Raw genomic sequence first — 18,797 nt, forward strand, 5'->3', positions numbered from 1 at the left:
AGGTGAGTGAGAATTTGTAGGTTTGAAGCCCTTTAGGTGAGAGAGAATTTGTAGTTATGAAGCCCTTTAGGTATGTGAGAATTTGTAGTTATGAAGCCCTTTAGTATTTTAAAACCATATAGATTCTAAAAAGACACAAAAAATGCATTAATTCATTTAATGATGAAAATTTTTATATCTGTATTAAAAAAACAATTTCCGTATTTTCTCCAGGTTATTTGTAGGAACATGGAATGTGAATGGACAGGTACCAACTGTACACATAGGTGCTTGGCTTTCATCAGATCCAGAACCACCAGATATCTATGCCGTTGGATTCCAGGAATTAGATTTGAGCAAAGAAGCATTCCTGTTCAACGACTCACCAAGGGAAGAAGAATGGTACAAACGAGTTGCAGAAGGAATACACCGGAAAGCCAAATACAAAAAGGTAAAGTTATTTTATAGTCAGACTAGTTACCAAGACAACTTATGGCAGTTGAATCTATGCACAATTTTATTCTATATTCTTTCAGTGATATAAATGTGACTTTGTTACTAATTCTGTCTCTGTAGGGTACATCATAACAAAAATTGTAAACCATCAGAACATATGTGTCTATGTCATCAGTTTTGTTGTTCTACAGTATGAAAATATGTGTTCATGTCATCAGTTCTGCTGTTCTACATCATGACAATATGTGTACATGTCATCAGTTTTGTCCTACAGCTTGGTTTATGTGTACATGTCATGTTTTGATGTTCTGCACCATTGCACTATGTGTCGATGTCATAATTTCTGTCCTCTTACAGTATTACAATATGTGTATATGTCATTAGTTATGGTGGTCTATGTAATGACAATTTGTGTACACATCATGATCTCTATTCTACATCATGACAATATGTGTACATGTCATCAGTTCTGTTGTTTTACATCATGACAATATGTGTACGTGTCATCAGCTCTGTTGTTCTACATCATAACAATATGTGTACATGTCATCAGCTCTGTTGTTTTACATCATGACAATATGTGTACGTGTCATCAGCTCTGTTGTTCTACATCATAACAATATGTGTACGTGTCATCAGCTCTGTTGTTTTACATCATAACAATATGTGTACATGTCATCAGCTCTGTTGTTCTACATCATGACAATATGTGTACATGTCATCAGCTCTGTTGTTTTATATCATGACAATATGTGTATATGTCATCAGCTCTTGTTTTACATCATGACAATATGTGTACGCGTCATCAGCTCTGTTGTTCTACATCATGACAATATGTGTACATGTCATCAGTTCAGTTGTTAAACCAGTTGTACTGTTGATATTTTACCAGGTAAAATTGATACGATTAGTTGGCATGATGTTGATAGTGTTTGCCAAGGAAGAACACATGGAATATATTACTGAAGTGGCTGCTGAAACAGTAGGAACAGGTATCATGGGTAAAATGGTAAGTTGGACTTTAATCCTATTTATATCACTGGATAATGATGTAATGTAGTATTCCAACTAGCTCCCAGAATATCTCAATGGAATAATATCTTATCCCATTGCTATCACTGGAATGTCACAGTGGAGCAATGTTGTGGTGTCAGCAAACATTTTAATATCAATAATATTGATATGGTTATTACTTTTCCAGGCCTCCAGCCCATATACAACAATAGAAAAGTACAAACACAAAAAAGTATCAAAATCACACAAATAAGACTGATTTGTCATAGATTCATTATTGGTGGTACTCCTGTAAACTGCTACCTCAACATGACGTTGTTTTTAAAGGAATGCAAACAACAACAAATCTTTCAGTCTACCTGTTTTGCTCAACTTATAGTTTTTGAGTACAAAGAAAAACCACGCTGATAGAGAGAGGGGATTAATATGATTTTATAAACCAAGTTCATGTTAAAAACGATTTTAATTATTTTTGTTTTGTACTCTGTAGGGTAACAAAGGAGGTGTTGGAATAAGACTTGTATTTCACAATACATCATTTATCTTTGTCAACTCTCATCTCGCTGCACACGTTGAAGAATTTGAAAGAAGAAACCAAGATTATCATGATATCTGTTCTAGGATGTTGTTCAAAGACTTTGGTTCTCCATTACATATAACCCAGCATGAGTAAGTACTTGTACATGCACATTTAATATTCCTGAGTTGCCTTGCATTGTGTTTCCTTGTACCATGGAGGTGTCTCTCCTTATACCTCCATGCTAGTACATTTATTTATGACACCACAGGGTAAAGGACAAATAATCGTGATTTTCCAGATTTCTAATATTATTTTCTGTATATTTCAAATAAAGTTTTAAATACTGTTTCCTCTCGTTAATGTGTTAATTTGGGCAAATGGTGAGTTTGTTCTAGCAAGCTACAAATTAATGCAAAGCTGATAAACTCAGATAAGACTTTGATATCAGGTAGGAAATAGAAAAAAAACAGTGAGAGGAAACAGCATTTAAAACTTTATTTGAAATATACAGAAAATAATATTAGAAATCCGGAAAATCGCGAAAAAAATTGATTATTTGTCCTTTACCCTGTGATGACACTGATAATCCAGACTTCGGTTTACTAAGATAGGATTAAGACACAAACTAAATCTACTGTTCTTCAATGAGGAAGATTACACAAGTGGGTGATCGCGGTTTCTCTGTTGTGCAAGCCTAATTACACTGTGATCAACATAGCATAAATATTGGCAGTCCCAAAACAGCACTGTAAGTTAATGAAACTCTTAATATACAAATATTCAGAGATGCCTCCCAACTGAGATTATAATTAAACCAATGTCTGTTCAATAGCTTATCGTTGTTGTATCAACATGTTTCAACAATAGTTTTAGTTTGTGTCTATCTTAGAAAACTGAAGGCTTGACTACCAGGGTAATAATTTCTACACATGACTTGAGTTGGCATTTGTTCCAAATTCATGAATATGCAGTGTTCAGCCATTTCATGTTTATGAAGCTAGCTCCATGAGACAATGCATGACCACTAATAAGGGCTGCCAGTAAACAATGGATGGCCAATAAGTTTCATTTTGTATTTCTCAGCAATCGTTCGTAATGTAAGTGACGTAAAATGACAAAATGACTTTCTGTAACCCAAAGTTTACAAAAATTCCTTTATTTCATGGAGTAGCATTCCCCTTTACTGGTGTATTAATCTAGGTGGTGTCTAACATTTCATTCTTTGTTTATTGTTTTTCAGTGTTGTATTTTGGCTGGGTGATCTTAATTACAGAATTAGTGACATTCCAGCAGACGAAGTCAAACAACTTATTACAAAGAATGCCTTCGATAAACTCTATGAATTTGACCAAGTAAGATTTTATTTCTTGGTAATTAATGAGTATGTTTTTCTTTGTAAAGTAACAAGAAGGATAAACCAAGTAACTTTCTATACTATAGAACAGCTTTCTTACAACTACAAACTACTGACTATTTTCACTTTGTACAATAATCAGGCAGAACTCAATGCATGTTGTATTTCCCATGGTGGTGTGTTTTCTAATTTTGTATGTGAGTGCAAAACGTCCCTGATGCTACTTTTCTCTTGAATTAAAACAAATGAGTGATCTTATGTAAAAAGTAAAATGTAATTGTACAAGTCTTTTATTTTTGATGAATATAGCAAGTTTAACTTGATTTTGTATTTTTGCCATTAAAAATCAAGAAATCCTATTTACCGACTTATTTCATATCTTTTTGTCTTATTTTTCCAGTTGAATAAACAAATGAGAATACACAAGGTGTTCACTAATTTCACTGAGGGTAAAATCACTTTTGTGCCAACCTATAAATATGACCCTGGTACAGATAGCTGGGACACAAGGTAAGGTCAGAGGTCAAAATGTATTTGAAATATACCACTGCATCACTCTATTAGAAAGACTTGTTGTCTTCTCAAGTTAATAAGGGATTTGACGTCTTGTTGCAGATTTCACAAGATATGCAAATATGCCTAGCAACAACGGTTGTCAAACGTGATCGCAGTCAAGCTTTCGCCTTGGCCATGTGTGATGATATTGAGAACAATAGTGTTGCTAAGTGTTTGACTCTTTCAGTTTGACCACCCTCACGTGGTTGCTATGGACGAATTTGCTCATGCGGGATCTCATGAGATCTGCCGAGAGATGAAAAAACGACATTGTTGTACAGGTTTTATAGATATTTTACAACTTTTTTCCTGTTAATTATCAAGCAATGACAAATTTTTATTGCTTTTTCTATTTGTACTCTTAAACTGTTGTAGTATGTCATATATGGTTATTAAACACTCACCATCTTGCTGTCCTGACCAATTATCAAACAGGATTTTGTAGTAAATTACATACCCTTGCAAATATTATGAAGGGCTCATTTTTAGAAACATGATAGTTTAGAATCATGTTATTTCTCTACTGACAGTGAAAAGTGCAGAGCTCCAGCATGGTGTGATAGAATCCTGTACAAAGCTACTAATATTGAACAATTGGAGTACAGAAGTCACATGCAACTTAGGATTAGTGATCACAAACCAGTTAGCAGTATTTATGATGTGCAGGTAAGATTTGTCTTAAAGTTGGTAACTATGTAAATCATTTTCTCTCTGACAAGCAGATTCCATTGAAACAGTGCACAAAGGTGAACCACCATAATGACCCCAAATATATCAGCATTATATATTTCTCTCTGTTTCTCTGTCTGTCTCTCTGTCTCTCTGTCTCTCTCTCTGACTCTCTCTGTCTCTCTGTCTCTCTGTCTCTCTCTGACTCTCTCTGTCTCTGTCTGTCTGACTGTCTGTCTGTCTGTCTGTCTCTCTGTCTCTCTGTATCTCTGTCTCTCTGTCTCAGTATCTCTGTCTGTCTGTTTGTTTGTCTGTCTGTCTGTCTGTCTGTCTGTCTGTCTGTCTGTCTGTCTGTCTGTCTGTCTGTCTGTCTGTCTGTCTGTCTGTCTGTCAAACTGTTTCCATTCAAACTTGGCACAAATGTGAGATATATAGTAATCCAAAACATATCAATAGTTTAGAAAGGAATGTCAGGTCTATGACTACAAATACACAAACCAGCTAAGTACAGATGTATACACATCAAAAATATTGTAAAATAAACAAATGTTGAATGATTTTTCAGGTGAAGACAACAGACCATAAGAGATACAAGAAAGTTTATGAAGATGTTATCCGGCAACTTGACAGGCTAGAGAATGAATTCCTACCACAAGTTACTCTTACTAAGCTAGATGTAAGTTTCATAACACAGAATAGAGTGATGAGTGTCTGAGTTACTTTTGATACATCTATAAACCTACACATGTCATTTTCGATGTACATATATCAGTATACCAGTTTGGTCATTTCCTATGTTTTACATAATCAAACACATACACACTGTACCAGTTTGGTCATTTCCTATGTTTTACATAATCAAACACATACACACTGTACCAGTTTGGTCATTTCCTATGTTTTACATAATCAAACACATACACACTATACCAGTTTGGTAATTTCCTATGTTTTACATAATCAAACACATACACACTGTACCAGTTTAGTCATTTCCTATGTTTTACATAATCAAACACATACACACTGTACCAGTTTGGTCATTTCCTATGTTTTACATAATCAAACACATACACACTGTACCAGTTTGGTCATTTCATATGTTTTACATAATCAAACACATACACACTATACCAGTTTGGTCATTTCCTATGTTTTACATAATCAAACACATACACACTATACCAGTTTGGTAATTTCCTATGTTTTACATAATCAAACACATACACACTGTACCAGTTTAGTCATTTCCTATGTTTTACATAATCAAACACATACACACTGTACCAGTTTGGTCATTTCCTATGTTTTACATAATCAAACACATACACACTGTACCAGTTTGGTCATTTCATATGTTTTACATAATCAAACACATACACACTATACCAGTTTGGTCATTTCCTATGTTTTACATAATCAAACACATACACACTATACCAGTTTGGTCATTTCCTATGTTTTACATAATCAAACACATACACACTATACCAGTTTGGTCATTTCCTATGTTTTACATAATCAAACACATACAAACTGTACCAGTTTGCACATTACAAGTAAACTAGGTGATAGCATCCAGTCTTCCTTATCTGTGTGTAGTATAGAGGACATACAAGAGTGACACCTACAGGGTGTTTTGTCATCTTGTTCTCTGTAATACAGTTTATTGTAAAATTATGGAATGTATGGTTAGTTTTGTATTTCACCTCATAATAATAATAATGTTGGGTTCTTATATAGCACTTTCCCACTCCGTGCTCAAAGCACTTTATAATTATTACCCCTGGCTCGGATCAGAACGGCACAACGGCCCTTTTAGTCTTCCTCAACTCCCGGGGAGCATACAATCCATTGCAGCCATTTAAGCGCATAGGATTAAAGCCTTCACATTGCAACCTACATCCTACCAGGTCCCTAATTATACAGCTGGGTTGACTGAGGCACAGTCGTGGATCAAATCTTACCCAAGGACTTTAGCCACTCAGAAACAAACAGCAGGCAGCGACGGAGCTCGAACCAGCAACCTGTAGATTCCAAGCCGTTCACGCTAACCATTCACCCATCATGACTCCACATGTACAAATGTAGCTACAAAGTGGCAATGTATTTGATAGTCTAGCTAGAAATAAAGCAGACAGACAACATTTTGAAATTATAATTTGTTTTCTCTTCCAGTTTGTCTTTAATGATGTAATGTTTATGGAAGATCAGAGTCAGTCACTGGAAGTAATTAACACTGGTCAAGTACCAGTACAGTTTGAATTCATCAACAAACTAGAAGACAGATCATACTGTAAACCTTGGTTGAAAGTTGAACCATCAATGTGTTTTATTATGCCAGGTAAGAAATGTGCCCTACAGAACAGTTTGAGTCGGGAACATGTGGCTGTGAGAGAATGAAATTGAATTATCACAATTTGTAAATTGTTGTTGGGTGATAATAGCTTATAGCACATATTGATAAGGGAAATTGACTCATCAAATATGAAATGTGTGTAGGGTGGGGATGGGGATGGGGGTGTTACTAGCCACTTACAGCTAATTGCATCCATGCACAGGAATTTGAATTTTTTGTGGCTGTTAGCAACTGATGATGAAGTCGAGGTTAAACTAATTGTATCATTTACTAGAAATATTAGAGAAAACGTTTAATTTTGGCTGATAAAAGTTCAAAATTTGTGTTTTCTTTTCACCAGGTGATAAAGTAGAAGTTCAACTTATTGCATCTGTTGACAAGGCAACCGCATCACCACTGAATGCAGGAGAAAAGTTGGAAGACATCTTGATTTTACATTTAGATGGCGGCAAAGATTTCTTTATATCCTTTAAATCAGTCTATTCAACAAACGTCAATGTTTAGAAACTAACATCAAAGGTTTCGTGAGTTTCATTATGATTGATTAAAATATTGTATTTTCATCATGTTGGATCCAGGGGCATGAATTATTACTGAGTTAGAAGTAGACTTCTCCTGTGTCTGGTGAAGTCAGTATACAGGGAACATTTTCAGTCAAGCATCATGCATGCATTCCTACCACACAGGACTGCTGCAGGACTGTGTGTAATGGCCAAGAGGGGTCAGTCCTGCTGCAGGACTGTGAAGGCCAAGAGGGGTCAATCCTGCTATAGGACTGTGATGGCCAAGAGGGGTCAGTCCTGCTGCAGGACTGTGTGTGATGGCCAAGAAGGGTCAGTCCTGCTGCAGGACTGTGTGTGATGGCCAAGAGGGGTCAGTCCTGCTATAGGACTGTGATGGCCAAGAGGGGTCAGTCCTGCTAAAGGACTGTGATGGCCAAGAGGGGTCAGTCCTGCTACAGGACTGAAATTCAGGATTGCTGCTGGACTGAAATTCAGTGCTTGCGTGCAGTCCTGAATTTCAGGGCTGCAGCAGCACTGCTACATTGCTATCCCAGCACTGCCACAGGACTGTAGGAAGCTGGCTGTGTAGTGTTATCATGTAGTCTTAATCAGTACATTGGGTATTTATGAGTTTACAATGGCAAACATAGAGAGAATAAGTCAATCATACGTGATTTACATCAGATTTTGTTTTTTCCTTGACTGTGTATGTGTACATTACCATATCAGGCAACTACATTCCTAGCTGTTTTGGTGCGTCAATTGAGGCACTAGTAAGAATGCATGGACCAATTAGAGAGATACCACAAGACTTGCTGTTTGAAATGGTAAGTAGTAAGGAACTATATAATTATGTACGTGATAATTCCTAATTTAATAGAACAATAGCTCACATTCTTGTGAAGACCTGGTGGACAGTTGAAGATACTAAAATTAACAGATCTTGTTAGTCTTTATAGAACCAACAATCTTGGACAAACTTGGTACACTTCTCATGTCATCCATGTATTTGGTTTCCATAGCAATCAAAGTCAATTAAATTCTTCTCCATATCTTTTATCTTAGGAGAGAGATCCCAATAACTCCATGAAGTCAGTGGAAGCACAGTTTCAGGCATTTGATATTCCTAAGGAAATCTGGATGCTGGTGGATCACCTTTTCAGATATGCAACAAAAGTTGTAAGTCACTCTTAACCTTTAACCTTTGACCCCAGTTTGCTTTAAGGATATCCCAATTACGTTATTGCCAATGGTTTTTTCTAACATTTTGGAACCCTATATGACAGAGGGAGAAAGTATTATAAATTTTGTGCAGACTTCCAGATGTAACATACTCCATAATGTCAAAGGGGAATCCTAGGAACACACACACCATGTAGCACAGCAACTTGGCCATCTGACTTAAACAATGCTCAACATTGTCAAGTATATGTGATACTTGCCTTGGGAATACAGGTAGAATTTATCAGTTATATGTACCATTCCTCACAAAAGTTCAGATTGTTGACCTTTACCCTTTAACCCCTTGTGACATATATTCAAATTTACCATCCATATTTGACATTTAGCCTGGTATATCTAGTATACCACACTTACAATTGATACAACTTTATTGCAGACTTTATGTTCTTTATACTATAAGTCTTCTAACCCAGTCTTACTATTTATTTATTTATATTTATTGTTTTGTAGAATAATTTATTCAGCCAGGGAGGTCTTCACACTGAGCTGTTACAGATACGAGATTGTCTGGATACTGGAGTACCAGATGAAATGCGTATCCTTTTTAATGAAACACAATTTTACATTGAGTTTCTGACTATAAATAATATCATCATGAACCATACAATTCTAACCCAAATATTTCAAAAAAACTGAGCTCCTCTTTTTTGATGTTTTTTTTAATGAAACATACATACTCAGGATTTAGAAGTACTGTATGGAAAAAATTCAAATAGAAAAGCTGTTTAATGTGCTGCAATTGTTGTTTTTTCTGATAATGTTGTAAATTGATTCTCATTACATTTGTACCTGCAATCGAAGCAATGCATATCACCAAAAAAACGATCACACCCGATTTCTTGGTTGTCACCATGACTTCTGCTACACACACATAACATTTAGCATGCATGAGAATAAGTCAACTGTCTTGGGTCTATTTTGACTCTAGCATGAGGTAAAATGTTATTACAGGTACTCAGAATTCAGTTCATTATATGATTATATGTACAGGACTGTGAGATATCTGTAATACATTGGTTACTGACAACTTGACACATTCCCTTAACTGTATAAATCACAGCTGGTAGTGTGAATTCAGTGGCTGAAGCTTTGTTGGTATTCATTGAGTCTTTAAGAGAACCTGTTATTCCATATGCATACTATCATAAATGTTTGGAGTGTGCAAATAACTTCGTCCTCTGTAAACAGGTAAGTTCTCCACATCACTTGCATTTTGCCGAAATCTCATATTTCTTTCATTTGTGAAATTTCCATTGTGTTAGTACTGGTGACTGTTTGAGGTATAAGTAATCTATATACATGTACCAATAAAAGGTTACATCAGGTCATAATTTATGTACTAGTTCTTCTGCTTATGGAACATTTCATGTTGTGTAAAACTTTGTTTTGCAACGTTACGTCTTTATTTGATAAAGTAAGAATTTATGATATGTACAGTTGAAATGCGGATTTTTCTATGACACTCTACTTCATGTAGTCTGTATGGTACACCGTGACGGGGCGCCCTCACACATCTGTCAACCCCTACCCTGACAGGAGGCTGGTGAGGGCGAAACGTCACAATGTATCTTAGTCAACACTTCATGCAGCCTATCCATAGACCCTCCACCAACATGAAGGGTGTATAATACAATTTAAAAATACTTCCCTTAAGTAAAGAGCACCCTCGCACAATGTACTGGGGTGTAGTTGAATGGTACTGAAAATTAGAAAGTAGAGAGCGCCCTCACAGTGCAGTTTACAATTATTTAAATAGACCAATGATAAATGTGTCAAACTATAACTCTGTACATACACATAATGGTGAATGAAAACTTCAATGTTTCAGTAATTTGGAGTGCAAAGATTTATCACCAACATTCAAGCTACATGTAATTTAGTGCGGCCATGTCACAAGAGTGCATCATGTCAAGTGCGTATTCAACAAAACTTTGACTGGCGAAATATGTTATTGTGTATTTACATGACACATTTCTATAAGTTGACATTGCTTTGTCTTACATTGCAGGTTTTGTCTCAGATACCCAGGAGTCATCGTAATGTATTCAAATATCTGACGGCATTTACTAGAGAACTGCTACTCTACCCACAGGAAAACAAGTTAGATGGCAAAACACTAGGTAAAGACATCTTTAGTTTATATATCTAGATGTTATTCCCCAATATTTTTCTTAATTCAGCCAAGGAAAATACAAGTCACCTTAAGGATTTTTGTCACTATGACAACCCTTACTAAGGTCACTAGTAAGATAAACAGACTATATGATGTAAGTGTCAAGAATATTTTTCTCCAGGATTTTATAAGAAATTGTTACATTTGATAACAGTAATGCGGTACTAGTAAGAGTTTCCTATATTTCTGTGTTTTGTGCATCAAATCTTTAAAGCTACACTAGCTAGAACATATTGTTTGAAAATGTTTTGAAATGTATGATAACTTATTCAACATCTTTTTGTAGCTGTATACACACGATAAATCAAAGCAAAATGATTTTTGGGTCTTCAGTGTCCTCAATGGTGATTTTGATTTCAACCTGTTTCTGTACTGTTAAGTTATGGATGATTTTGACCACTGATTAACATTTTCAGTTTTTTCAGTGAATATATTATGGTTGGCTGATTGAAAAATGTTACTCCGCTTACACTGTCCAGTACAGTGTTACCATGGTGACAGATTCAAAACCAAACTTGCCACTACACTACCTACAGATAATACTGACCACTAATTAACAGATACAATGTCTTTTTTTAAAGAAGTAATTGACCAATTTTAGGTGAATACATCTTTGGTTATTTGATGAGAAAAAATGATCCAGTTGCAGCTAAGGAGGTTTAAGATCTTCCAACAGTTTACTCAACACATCTGTTAATAATATCTTTTTTCTGTGTATCTTTTTGATTACATTCACAGCTACACTGTTTGGTGAACTGTTCCTCAGACCACCACCAGGCAAAGAAAACATACAATTAGGATCAAACAGAAGACAAGCAGCTCAACAACAAATAGCCAGAAAGAAAGCTACATTTGTCTACAATTTTATCACAAATGAATACGATGAGTAACATTGTCGTATGAACACTGGGACCTGTGTGGAGTTATAGGAGGTTTTTACTATGGTAGATACAATAGAAATCATTAGGTTTCCTCAGGACTCCCTGGACATTGGGTCAGAATCACACAAAGTGTACAAAAGTATCTGTAATATTATCAGCCGTAGAGTCTGGTACTTTGTGAACAGTCAACAAATACTGAGTTTGTTCAGGAGAAGTGAGCATGCTCAGATACATGAAAACTGAGCATGCTCAGATGCAGGGGATTGTGGGATTATTTAAAGTTGGAGTTATACGTACTCTTGGGTGATTAGAATGATATCCCTTCTGCAACGATCTATGTAACCAAGACTAAGCTGTTTGTAGTGGTTGCAAGCAACAACAAAATTCATAACAATAGTAATTGGTTCGTGTTTATCACTAGAATGGTATCCCATTTCCCACAATACATCATTCAAGATGGTGGGTTTTCAAGTTGCTTATTGCTACATTGTTGCTAGATTTCAAAGTATGATTTGCATACTCAGTACTATTGTCAATTTCAGATAGTATTCCACTGACAAAGGTTCAGAGAATCTTTATCCTTAAATTCTTTCTAAGTTGTAGTAGTTATTCTCTCTTTGAGAGTATCATGCAAGCCATGTCAAGCAGGTGTACTTCAATTGAGTATGATTTCATCATTTGTGTCTAGTAGTAATAAGTGTTGGATGTAGCTGTAAATTTATCTCATACTATACTGCTAATATCAGGGCATTCTTTATAGTGAATAGTATCACTTCTATTCAGATCTACATATTCATGAAAATATTTGCATATGATTAGTATGTATCAGTCACATGTCGATGAGATAATTTGCATACAACTCATGTCTCATATTCATGACTTCATTTACATATGATCAGTGATTCTTTAATATTCATGACTTCATTTGCATATGACCAGTAGGAGTTTCATATTCACAGCATAATTTGCATATTCAGTGAATTTTTGTACTCCATTTTATGGCTACAAATGTAATACAAATGCTGGTATCACAGCTCCTTCTCGGAAAAGTGAAATTGTATACACTTTAGTTTGCATGAAAGTGGTAAAAAAATTATCTCTTTATGAATGTCACATGTGTAGTTCATGAACATTTGAAACTGTGGTAGTCATTAAGATATGTGTTAGCTAGAAATGTACTGTAATATGGCCTTCCCTCTCAAAGTGATCTCAGTGGCGGCCATTTTGAAATCATCTACCTTTGCTGTGATTGGATGTTGTAACTGACTAAACACATATTATTGGGAAATGAGAGATAAAACAAGTATACTAGGGGAAAGGTATACATGTGTGTTAAAGTTAAGACAACGTTTAATTGCCTGAAAGTGAAACATAGGAGAAAATATACTAGATTTACAAAAGCCATATTGGGTTTCAAGATACAACAAAACTTAACTATCTCATACGAGAAATGAAGGTGTTGTGGTTCCCATATATCAAGTCTACCATTCTAGATATTGTTGTGTATGTTCAAATGAATTTCTTGTCATGGGGAATCAGTAAGAAGGGATGAAAACTAAAGATAGAACAGTGTGTGTATATAGTAAAGGTGTCAAGTGTTATATCCCAGATTAGAAGTACAAAGAAAGTGTGAAGGAAATAATGAAAAGTAAATTTATCAAGATTGTAAACTTTGATTGTAAATTTATAGATAGTAGAGTCTAGAAATTAAAACAATGGAAGGGAAATTTTAATGAACAAGGAGACAGGGTTTTGCTAGCTAGCAATATAATCGACACCACATAGTTCATTTTATGTAAATTGTTTTTCCTGTAGTTGGAGCTTCTGAATGGATAATGAAAATGCCACAATTTCTTTTGAAATTATGTTCATCATGAGAACTTTTTCATACTTAAAATTTATTTCAAAGTGGGTTGTAGTCAAACACATCAGTTGATATCTCTTTGAAAAACTAGACTAAGTTTGTTGTTTTTAGTTTTCGACTGTTGTTTGTTTTTACTTTGAATGATGCTGCAAAATTTATTCTCATGAACAGCATCTGAGTAGTGTTATTTTTCCAACAGCGCCCTCTCTGGCAGCAACTGTCATTTAACAACGAGGTACAGACATTTTTCAGTGACAAAATCCTGTTGAAAAGTCATTGGTGTATTGTTAGAAAAGGTTAGCATTAATGATTTTTTTCTATCACTCATTTATGTTGCGTGTAGGCTAGTCATGAAAGTTTATTGAACAAAAAACTTTTTTATCCAAATTTAGCATGTCGGTTATAAAACTCATATCCCTTGATAGTTTAATTTAAGTGAACTTATTGTAGGATTTGTTTGCATTTGTTTGTTGTCATAATTGCTTCTTTTTGCCAAAAGGAAACTCAAAAAGTTTGATTAGATCTTATCAAAGCGTTAGTGGTCTGGAAGGTTTCAGTCTTACAACTTTGATGAAATGATGCAATGATGTTTTTGGGATTTTGTAACATGCAAACTAGTTTTATATTGAAGACAATGTCTGAACAATTTTGATTGGATGGAGAAAGGTTTAATTAGGTGATTCATCCAATTAGAGAAAGCGAATCAAAAAGATATATTTTCTGTCTGAACTACTCTTAATGGCCAGTCTAGAGACTTGTCTTCTAAAACTTAATGAGACCCCCCCCCCCACCCCACAAAAAAGGTGTGACATAAATAGACTTGGACCACATGATGTATGTTTTTAAGTTTCATATCTCTAGTAACTTTTTAAAATCATTTCATAATTATAACTACTCACTTTCAAGTCTTCCCATATACAGGTTAATATCGATGTATATATTTCCAGTAAAAAGCAAAATTTAGCTTTCTGTTGTCAATTATTAGTAAAGTTATGTTTATGATAATTACACATGGTGATGTATAAATTGTTATATATATTGTCACTATAGGCCTTAATTAAGGACTGCTATGAAATCATACAACCATGGAAAGGATCAGAAAGCAGAAACACGCTAAAAATACAAACAATTATTATGATTAATGTGACGAAACACGGCAACATCGATTAAAAACACTTGACTGGCTCTGCACTGGCTCTAAATGGCAAAGATCCAATTCACAAACTGGAAAAGCTGGTATTTTAGTTGACTTTGGGTATATGTAAGAAACGTAATCGCATGCCCACAGTAAGACACAAAAGTTTTGAGAAAGAAGCTCACTGATTGGTTGACTCTGGCTTTTAGATTTGAATGAGAATTTATATTATACAGGGTCAGATGTGGGAAGACAGTGATTACTCCCAAAACAAAACAATGGAAAACAAGCTACACAAATAAAGAAATCAAGCCACATTCACCACATCAGATTTTAATCAGATTGGTCAACACTAAACTGTCCATGGTTGTATATTTACATTGTCCAACATGTCAATAGTAATAATTAATACATAGATAATTGGCCCATTTACAACAAAACATATTAATAAAAATTTAAGTTGTATTTATGTTTTATTTGAAAGTAGACATATTGTGTATTCAACTATTGCTGAGATATTTCTTTTAACTATTAATTTATTTGTATTTATGTTATATAGAATGAAAGTGATCAAATCTTGACCCACTTTTGGCGATGATTTTTGTTTTTATTTTTCATTTATGTTTATTTGCTTCGTAAATGTAAGAAAACACTAGAATCATGATTACAACAATGTTCAACCAACTGTATCTCTTAGCCTTTCTCAAGCTGTGCTACAACTACCTACTATAGCAGCAAGTTTCTCTATTGATCGCAGTGTAATCTTTCACCCCCTGATGTTTAATTTAGTGTACATTTCACCAGTTGAGTTTTAAGTAGATTCTACAGGATAGGGACACTGTGGGATATCTAATCTGGTATAATGACAAAGTTGCAATGTTGTATTGTGTTCTAGTTGCTAATTTAACATCAAATGTTGGAGTTGTTTGTTTACCATCTGAGTGAGATAGTAAGTGTGTCATATTATCTGTGTAGTGACTAACCAGCCTTGGTCTATCAACAATTTGTTTACAATTAAACATCAGGAAAGATTTCACTGTGATCAGTAGAAAAACTTACTTGAAGGTAGTTGTAGCACAGCTTGAGACAGGCTAAGAGATGCAGTTGGTTCAACATTGTTGTAGAGGACCAAGTTTACTTGTGAGTTGTTATTTCAAAGATTAATTTTGTTTTTTTCCAACTTGCAGTGTTTTGTCTACAAACAAATGCCCCCCTGGTAGAATGAGGATTACTTGTAGAAAGGTGCAAGTAGCTATGTCTGAATTAGGCAAGTCAATACAAACTTAGAGAGCAAGTAGAACAGTGTTATCCTATTTAATATGATACAAAGTAGGTGTATGCTAGGGAGTCCCAACCTATCCCCATAACCCTAACTCCCTAGCTTGAATACAGTTGTACAGTTGGTGCACTGTTCTACATTCTTGCCCATTTCAATGTAGTTAGAAGGCTTTTTTCACATCACGGACACATCAGACATTACAGTTCATAGCTGCTGTGCTTGATATAGAGTGTATGTCGTGTCACTCCACCCTCGCTGTTCTATCTATGTGAAAGGGGTTGACCGATGTGTGAGGATGCCCTGTCACAGCATACCTTACAGACTACACCCCCAATACAAGGCATGATGTATGTGCTGAAAACTGACTATTAGACTAGATCAATAGGGAACTTGCAAACCCGCCATGTTGAATGTTGCATCGTGGGAAATGTGGTAATAAATATTTACCAATTAGTATAAATAAATTATTGTTACATTGTTTGCAACCACAAATAATCAATTCAGTCACCATTATGGAAGGTGTATTTCGTCGGTAGCTCCAGATTAGGTATTACGATAACCACAGATAATCCCATAGACCTTTGTGTCTGAGCATGCTCAGTCTGGATTGCAAGTTCCCTATTTGAGCCCACTGTATGACCAATTTAATCACAATATCTACAAATACCCACCTAGTTTCTTGATTATTATGCTGTTTCCAGTTTCATCATCACAAAACTATCCCTTTCATGGCATTAATGTACGTTTTGACAACAGAGTGGAATTGAATTGAAAATTTTTGAAAAGTAAGAGTTGTTATTTTGATTTACATGTATTCGTAAAGCTGATAATTTAAGACATGGTATACGAGGGATTACTTCTAATCACAATCTTTTTATAATGATTTTTTTGTTTTTCTGTTGTAACTATCTTTTTACCTAATAGACATTTTAATCTTGACATGTAATCATGAATGTAGATAACGTAAATTTTACAGGCAGACTGTTTGTAAATACTGACCCACGAATGCAATTGTAAGGTTTACAAAAATATTAAAATAAAGAAATGAGAAAATACAATGTTTGTGTACTTACCTATACCTATATACCTGTATATCTATATACCTACACCAGAGAGCTGTTGTATGTTGCCATTATCCATTCTTGAAATTAGACATGAAGCCATATTAAATTACACAACATGAATTTTGGTCACCCATCCAAGTATGCTACAAAGGTAATTGTAATGTTTGGCTTTGAAGTCACTCGCTACTCCATAAACCGTTGTGATTGTGAAATTTCAGCCCCCTTCGCAATGTAGTTTATAATATTTTTTTGACCAAAATTGAGACCTAATTTGCATATCATTGATGGGATCATCACATGGTGATTACACCTTCATCCACATATCCCAAGATGCATCTCCAGTACATTTCAGTCCAATCTGCTCAGTAGTTTTGGACTTAAAGATTTTTGACCAAAAAGACACATTTTAGACCTAACTTGCAGATCACTGATTGGTTCATCATGTCATGAACAATTCCTAAGCTACACACCCCTAAGAACGTTCCCACCAAATTTAGACCAATCTGCACAGTAGTTTTGGTGTTTAGGTTTTTTGACCAAAATTCACATATTTTGACCCAAAACATACGTCTGATGCGATCATTTACATTTGAGAGAGAGAGAGAGAGAGAGAGAGAGAGAGAGAGAGAGAGAGAGAGAGAGAGAGAGAGAGAGAGAGAGAGAGAGAGAGAGAGAGAGAGAGAGAGAGAGATGAGCACACATTGAAAGGACATGGGGGGGGGGGACATTGAAAGGACACAAGACAGTGAAACTGGCAAAGGATGAGAGTGTGAATGTCCAAAAAAAAAACGAGACACTAGTCAGACATGAATGGTGAATGACAGTTAACAAGATTGCAGATAATTTGTTGTGATGATCAACAAAATTGGGGACATTTTCATTGAGTGAAGACTGTCTTAATGGTTGATGACATACATATACAGTAGTCAATCCACTGATATATGATATGATATGATATGATATCTATGATATATATATGATATGATTATGATATATGGAATAAAGCATATTAAATGAACTGCAATGTAGTTTAAACACAACACAAAATAAAAAAAGTTTAGTTATAGACATTTATTTAAAAATTATTTTTAAAAAATTACATTACATGTTTGCACTTCACCATGAACCACTATATATTTTCTACACACAAAGATAATTTAGCTACCACAAGGCACAACCTGAGAAATAATATCTGAAAATGTGATATATGGGAAAACAAATAGGATACAACTAATCCAATCCAGTTCAAATGTGATATGATAACTATGAGTCAGTTTCTATATCTACCTCTAGTTTCTTTGTTTATTGTTATCTGGTTTTGATTTTTTTGTTTACGGAGTGATCGTCCTCTTTCCACAATCAATAAGAAGGTGATCACATCTTGAACAACAAAATCGAAAACAAACAACAATAAACAGAGGAATAGAGGTAAATACAGAAATCAAGTCATATTCTCCACATTACACTGTAATAATTGTAATAATGCTATAGGTACACACAATGTATTACTATTCAATTTCACAATATCCCCATCTGGTAATTTCCCCTTATTCCATATGCAATAAAGTTTCCCAAATTTCACTAACTGCATGGTCCCTGTCAATCCCCTTTTCATATTTCCCCTTTATTTCATGTGCAATGAAGTTTCACAAATTTTACTAACTGGTCCCTGTCAATCTGATAGAAAGAGAAAACAGTTTTTGATTTTTTAAATCCACACTTAAAAAATCAATTCTGCATTCAGGAAAAT

The 18,797-nt window shown here is 34.9% G+C and overlaps 1 protein-coding gene across 1 annotated transcript in view; it reads left to right on the plus strand.

Annotated features, from left to right (window-relative positions):
• LOC144432496 (inositol polyphosphate 5-phosphatase OCRL-like) overlaps window positions 1–17,041 on the plus strand; it is a 37,165-nt gene extending 20,124 nt beyond the window's left edge. Inside the window, exons 9-23 of the mRNA XM_078120714.1 lie at window positions 214–430; window positions 1,328–1,444; window positions 1,940–2,118; window positions 3,210–3,321; window positions 3,724–3,833; window positions 4,409–4,544; window positions 5,113–5,223; window positions 6,726–6,891; window positions 7,247–7,368; window positions 8,126–8,236; window positions 8,475–8,588; window positions 9,102–9,186; window positions 9,712–9,839; window positions 10,660–10,771; window positions 11,563–17,041. Of these exons, the coding sequence (XP_077976840.1) occupies window positions 214–430; window positions 1,328–1,444; window positions 1,940–2,118; window positions 3,210–3,321; window positions 3,724–3,833; window positions 4,409–4,544; window positions 5,113–5,223; window positions 6,726–6,891; window positions 7,247–7,368; window positions 8,126–8,236; window positions 8,475–8,588; window positions 9,102–9,186; window positions 9,712–9,839; window positions 10,660–10,771; window positions 11,563–11,714 (1,972 nt within the window). The 3' untranslated portion in view covers window positions 11,715–17,041. The remainder of the gene's footprint in view (window positions 1–213; window positions 431–1,327; window positions 1,445–1,939; window positions 2,119–3,209; window positions 3,322–3,723; window positions 3,834–4,408; window positions 4,545–5,112; window positions 5,224–6,725; window positions 6,892–7,246; window positions 7,369–8,125; window positions 8,237–8,474; window positions 8,589–9,101; window positions 9,187–9,711; window positions 9,840–10,659; window positions 10,772–11,562) is intronic.
• The last annotated feature ends 1,756 nt before the right edge of the window (window positions 17,042–18,797 follow it).

Source organism: Glandiceps talaboti, chromosome 3 (genome assembly GCF_964340395.1).
Source record: "Glandiceps talaboti chromosome 3, keGlaTala1.1, whole genome shotgun sequence".
NCBI lineage: Eukaryota > Metazoa > Hemichordata > Enteropneusta > Spengelidae > Glandiceps > Glandiceps talaboti.